General features: G+C 37.1%; 1 protein-coding gene and 1 long non-coding RNA gene across 3 annotated transcripts; one reads left to right on the top strand and one right to left on the bottom strand.

Moving 5' to 3' along the window:
* Positions 1-449: 449 nt before the first annotated feature.
* LOC141707918 (large ribosomal subunit protein uL5-like) lies at positions 450-2,923 on the top strand. 2 transcript variants are annotated; one of them, XM_074511364.1, is made up of 5 exons: positions 450-582; positions 683-790; positions 960-1,002; positions 1,291-1,486; positions 2,554-2,923. In XM_074511364.1, the coding sequence occupies exons 1-5, from the start codon at positions 580-582 to the stop codon at positions 2,750-2,752; spliced, it is 549 nt and encodes a 182-aa protein (XP_074367465.1). In that variant the 5' UTR covers positions 450-579; the 3' UTR covers positions 2,753-2,923. The 2 variants fall into 2 exon arrangements, with proteins under 2 accessions (XP_074367465.1, XP_074367464.1); XM_074511363.1 differs by lacking the exon at positions 450-582 and having other exon boundaries at positions 677-790.
* Positions 2,924-2,976: 53 nt separating this feature from the next.
* LOC141707920 (uncharacterized) lies at positions 2,977-4,623 on the bottom strand. The gene is made up of 3 exons (XR_012569221.1): positions 4,460-4,623; positions 3,776-3,869; positions 2,977-3,661 (listed from the first exon to the last, which is right to left on the bottom strand). It is a non-coding gene; the product is annotated as an uncharacterized LOC141707920 (long non-coding RNA).
* Positions 4,624-6,000: the final 1,377 nt, after the last annotated feature.

Below are 6,000 nucleotides of genomic sequence, written 5' to 3'. Positions count from 1 at the left end.
TCACATGTGCATTTGAGATATTTAGATCAAGGGCCATTGACTCGCATTCATATGCCCCGGTGACAGGCGAAATTTAATAGATTACACTATGTTTAACTAAACGAATTCGAATTTATATTTGAACTCAAACTCATATACGAGCAGAGTTCAAACACAAGTTTGAAAATACGAGTTCGAGCTCTAGCACAAGTTCGAACTCGTTTAATTAAACGAGCTGAGTCAATTATATACTGAAAGCGATCAGAACTCGGCTCGAAATTCGAGAACTCGACCCGGCTCTAATCCGGACTCATTTAAAATTTACAAATGTTTAAAATTAAAATTTTATGTTTGTTAATTTTTCCTAATTTATTTTAATGTTGAATTTGCGAGCCAAGTTGGCTTGGCTCATTTAATAAACCAAACTAGTTTAGCTTAGTGAAATCATGACTCAGGTTCGTTTTTTGAACGAATAAACATGGGCCAGACAGACGGCCCAATTGAGTGAGGAGAGTTGCTAAACCCTAGTGATTATAAATTAGGTTTTTTAAGATCTTTTTCTTCCTCAGCTTCTTCTTTCCCACAGCGACTAACATCAAAATGGTATATACATCCCATCCATCATATTAATTCTAAATCTCTCTATTGTTTATATGATACATACTGGTATATTTAATTTGATTGAATTTATAAAAAAATGCAGGCTTCGGACAGGAAATTAGCCAATCCCATGAGAGAGATTAAGGTACAAAAGCTTGTTCTCAATATCTCTGTCGGAGAGAGTGGTGATCGACTCACCAGGGCCTCTAAGGTACCCCTTCTCTTTATTTATTTGTGTATTAACAGAGGGAGAGAGAGAGAGATAGAGATAGAGAGAGAGAGAGATAGAGATAGAGAGAGAGAGAGAGAGAGAGAGAGAGAGAGAGATAGAGATTTGTGTACTTTACTGTTATTCATATTTGGGTTGCTCTATTTTACAGGTCTTGGAACAACTCAGTGGCCAAACCCCTGTTTTCTCTAAAGGTTTTTTATTTTTACTCTTTTTATTTTTTATTTTATTTTATTTTTATAGTTGTATAGTTATTAATAAGCAACTGCATTGATATCAAGCATAAGATTAGTTCTTTTTGTTCATTTCACTTTAGCATTTTAGCCTACACTAAAAATGAAATCAAAAATGAAATCAGTTGAGTTGTTTTATGTATGAAAGATTAGAAATCTCTGGATTCATCTGAGCTCAGTGATTTTTTGTATATTGAGGTTTTTTTTTTACTTTGGAACAGTTGAAAACATGTGTTGTGTACTGTGCAGCAAGGTACACTGTGAGGTCTTTTGGAATCAGACGTAATGAGAAGATTGCGTGTTATGTCACTGTGAGGGGTGACAAGGCCATGCAGCTACTTGAGAGTGGGCTTAAGGTTAAGGAGTATGAATTGTTGAGGAAGAATTTTAGTGATACTGGTTGTTTTGGCTTTGGTATCCAGGAACACATCGATCTTGGAATTAAGTAAGCGGTTCTATTGTTTCTGTATCAAGTTCTTGCCATATGTTAAATATATGCTACTCTTTGTTGTATAAAATCGAAAATCTGTCTATTTATACAATAACAAGAAAGTACTCACATTGTTTGATATTATATGATTAATATTTTGGTACTGGTAAGAAATAAACATATAAGAATTCTCTAAATGCCTTTATCATGGTTCGTTTGGATTGTTTTGTACTTAAGGTTTAAATCTTTGTTGGTGAAAGACCCAAGTTTGATGACTAGATCATCCCTCTTTCTTCTAAAGTTCTTTTTTAATTGTTATGCTACTCTTCTGTCCAACGAAACTAGTCTAAGGTATGCAGTCAAGCAAGCTTCCAGTGCCGAATTTGTTAGGAAGTAGATGTTGAAGCTTATGAGTATATATATTTGAGAACTGTTTTTTTCAAAAAGTGTGTACACAATCATTTATGTAACTATACTTTTTAGTCTGGGTTAGCCTTGATATGCTCAAGAATTCATTCTGCCTTTGTCTGGTTTCTTTAGCAGAACATAACACTCTTTTAACTTGGCACTATATTTCGTGGAGCTAATGAATATGTGTCTAACATGTATACCTTTTTTAATTGTTAGTTTAATTATCTTTATCCTATTATATTGGGTCTTTCTGGACGCCCTTTTGTTTTACAGAAATTTTCTATTGGAAGGATTATTTTTGATTTAGTATCTTCGAATTTTAGTTTGGAAACATGGGAATGTGATCATTGAACAATAGGCTTAATATTAGATCAGGACAATTTGAAAATTCCTTGACAGTTCAGAGGTTTCATTTACTTAACGTTTCTTAAGAGGACCGAGTGTTTTTTAATCCTTTAAGTGGTTGCATGGGAAGGCCGTGGTTTCAACGTTTAAATAATTGTACGCTGACTTCTTTTTCACCATTGATATATGATTAGATTTGGGGGTATTTTTAGATTATATGTAAGCGGCAGTTGATCAAGTTCTCACCATTAAACTTATGCCAGCCTAACATGATCACTCTTATAATTTGCTCCCACTTCTATTTACTTGTTTTATATTCTTTCCAGGTATGATCCTTCAACAGGAATTTATGGCATGGATTTCTATGTTGTGCTTGAGCGCCCCGGTTACCGTGTTGGACGTCGTCGCAGGTGCAAATCTCGTGTTGGAATTCAGCACAGAGTTACAAAGGAGGACGCAATGAAATGGTTTCAAGTCAAATACGAGGGTGTGATCCTTAATAAGTCCCAGAATATTGGAAATTAGACGGGTACTGGATTAGCTTCAGTATGTACCAACCTTGAGGCTTTTTGGAGTATAAATTGTGAACATTTAAGTTTAATATTTGAAGTTTGTTGCAGTCGTGTATTGTCTATCTATGAAATCTTCGGGCTATCAAATTCTGTCAAAAAGATAACTGATTGAACAATTATTTTATATGGCTCTCATATTAGTCTTTTGTATAAATCACCAGACTAGAATGTTGGTGGGAAAAAACAAAGCTGTACAAAGTTGCATAAGCTTGATGCCCGAAAGCATGCTGTAATATGGATCTGCCACTGCTTGCGATCTTAATCTAGCTGTCCTTGTGATCTCTTGCAATTACAGTGTTTGTAGTCACTAAAAGGTTGAATGTTGAAGGGGTATGTGGCCTCTTTTTAATTTTGTAGGCAGAAGCTCTTAAACAGGACTTGTCCGTTTTTTTACATGTTGAAAACGAAATATAAAGTTGCACATATAATGAAAGCCCAAAAGCACGAAGCTGCACAGTAAATTACACGATTGCTGGCAGAGTTTGTGTTAATACAGATGTGCCTCTCTTTGCTTGCGATCTCGGATCCCCCTCCCCTCGTGACCTTGTCATTACAGGATTTACAGTTACTACAAGGTTGAATATTGAAGGGGTATGCTCTTAAAGCTTTAACCATTTCTCTTTAACATGTAAAAATCTTAAGCAAGAACCACATTACCGTGTTCGTAAAAACAAGCACGATGGGATCCCATTCGTTCATCTCTAACATTTGAATCATCGCGACGTCGATATTGCTTAGTACTATAAGATTAGTGTTATATCTTGCAAAAGAAATGAAGTCCTTGGCAATTGTGACGGAAGAACAAGAGGCCCTCAAACATGCATAGCCAACTTCAGTCCAAACCAAGACCTGTTAAAAGGCCCTACAAATTAAAGAGAACCACATTATGGAAAGAAACTTGAAGCAATTAAAATTTAAATATCCTTTACTGGCTCCTGAAATACTGCATTTTCATTTTTCAGAGCTTCATCATCACCTATTGCTCTTAATGACCATTTGGCATTTGCTCCTCCGCCGTCAAATTCAGAAACGATATGCATGACTGGGTACACACTTAGCAATCAGCATTACTGAAATTGTAAGATTAATCAGGCATTTCAGATCAAATCTCATAACGAGTAAAGCTTAGGACATAAGTGCGCCATGACTAGAAAAAACGAGAAGCATCATCGCATAAAAAAACTTTAAGTATCACAAGTCAATACCACACTTAGTTGAACCTAATGACTAAATATCTCACAGCAAGGAGGGGCTTTAAGCCTTTGACTGAGGTGGATTTTTTTACATAGAATGTACGGGCATCTCAATAATCCTTACAGAAAACCAAACAAATTCACTGCTACTAACACAACCTCGTCATTCTGCTTGTATTAACTGGCAACCGAGTTTCAAAAGCTATAAAGAAATTCATGAGCATGACACATACTGGTTTGTTTACAAGCATACCTACATATAACACGGTTACAACTGTGCAATGATTCTTAAATCCCAGGTTAATTAAATATGCCAATAAAAAAATCAGCACGACCAGTTGCATTTGCGGCTTCTAACAATCTTTTTGCCAGGATAGATGGTGTCCCCTATCAGCTCATTAGCCTATTTAATTGCCTCAACCGAGACCTGTAGACAAATATCGCGGGGGAGGGGTATATAAACTTACATGCACAATGATAATTTCAATTCACGATGTGGCTCTTCCGATGTCATGTCCGGACGCTGGGTGTTGGTAAAATAACATCGATGGGAGATTTGAGCCCCGCGATGCCTCCGACGCGAGAGTAATAATTCGCTTTTAAATGATGAAGTTAGAAATGTAAGGAGGTTGTAGGCGTGCCTGTTTTTCTTGGGCTACTATCCCAGGATAGGATTTAGGGGTTGATACCTTTCAATCAGGGTCGCTCATCCCTTGGAGCGGAGGGGTACCGGGGACCTATGGATGCTTTACATGTGTCCAGGTTAGGATGGTACAAGAGTGAGTGTGGAGATCCTTATCCATCTCCGACTGTCATTATCACATAAGATCCTCAGTGGTGGTTTATACTTCATGTATTATGCGCTATTTGGGCCTTCTGGGTTAGGAGCTGTAGGGTTGCTTTGGTCCTGGGCCACCTGGGTTGGGTCGAACCTAGATTAAGTAACCCAAACCCCGGTTCGAGAGGGATTTTATACCCTTTCATTTGCCTCTCATTCCATTATACATATTTTTTGGATGGGGAACAGTGAATCATTGTTGGTTTGTAGAGAAAATTTACTTTTTTCTTGTCTCCCAGTCCATGTTCGTATTAAAAGGTTCAAGCCGAACTAGGATGTTTTATTTATTGTTTCCTTGAAGAAAAAATCTGCTTCTCTCTTGCCCCCAGTCCAGGTTGGGTATAGAGAGGTCCAGCCCGACTAGGATGTTGATTCATTTTTCCTCGAAGAAAATTTTGCTGCGTTCCTGCCCAGCAGTCCGAGTTGAGAGTGAAAGGATAGACCCGAATTAGAAAAATGAATCATGATTGTTTTGTAGAGAAAAACTTATTGTTCTTTGCCCCCCAGTCTGGGTTGAGAGGTAAAAAACAAATCCGGACTTGTAAGTGAGTCCCTATTGCTTTATGTACTCAATTGGATCCTCACTAGGATGGAGTCATGATTGTTGTGTAGATTGGGTCCGGATTAGCTGGGGTTATGGTAAAATCTGGAATTTGAAACGATTTTTCAGATTTCCCCCTGAATTTGAATTGTTGGGGGTTTATTTTTTCCTCAAACGATACGCTGGAATAATGGTTATTTATTATCACAACTGTATATATTTTTTGTTAGCTTTAACAATAGTTTCACGATCAATATGTGTTTGCCACGCATTCTTGACGGTTCCTCTTTGTCGTGGGCTATAAAAGCCCCTCTTCTGTTCATTCTCCACTTTTACTATATTAAAAAAAAACATCTTTTAAAGACAGAATCCCCAAAAAGTACCGAGACCTTCTTATTACCCCATCGCCATAGGATCGAGGTCTTGCTTCTTGCTTGTTTTCGTCATAATCGTGAGTTCATCTCCCCCTTCTCTGTTATTTTGTTTCAAATTGAACTTGATTTCATGCTCTTAGTTTCTCCTTTGTTCATGAATGTTCATGTCGGTATCATATATTCTGTTTTTGTTGATTGATGTTGATGTTGTTATATATTTATGTTAGTTGGTGAATGTTTGATTTGTTTGTGGCT

This window comes from Apium graveolens, chromosome 2 (genome assembly GCF_009905375.1).
Source record: "Apium graveolens cultivar Ventura chromosome 2, ASM990537v1, whole genome shotgun sequence".
Taxonomy (NCBI): domain Eukaryota; kingdom Viridiplantae; phylum Streptophyta; class Magnoliopsida; order Apiales; family Apiaceae; genus Apium; species Apium graveolens.
Note: the sequence above shows the minus strand (reverse complement) of the source record. Positions and strands in the feature narration are given on the sequence as shown.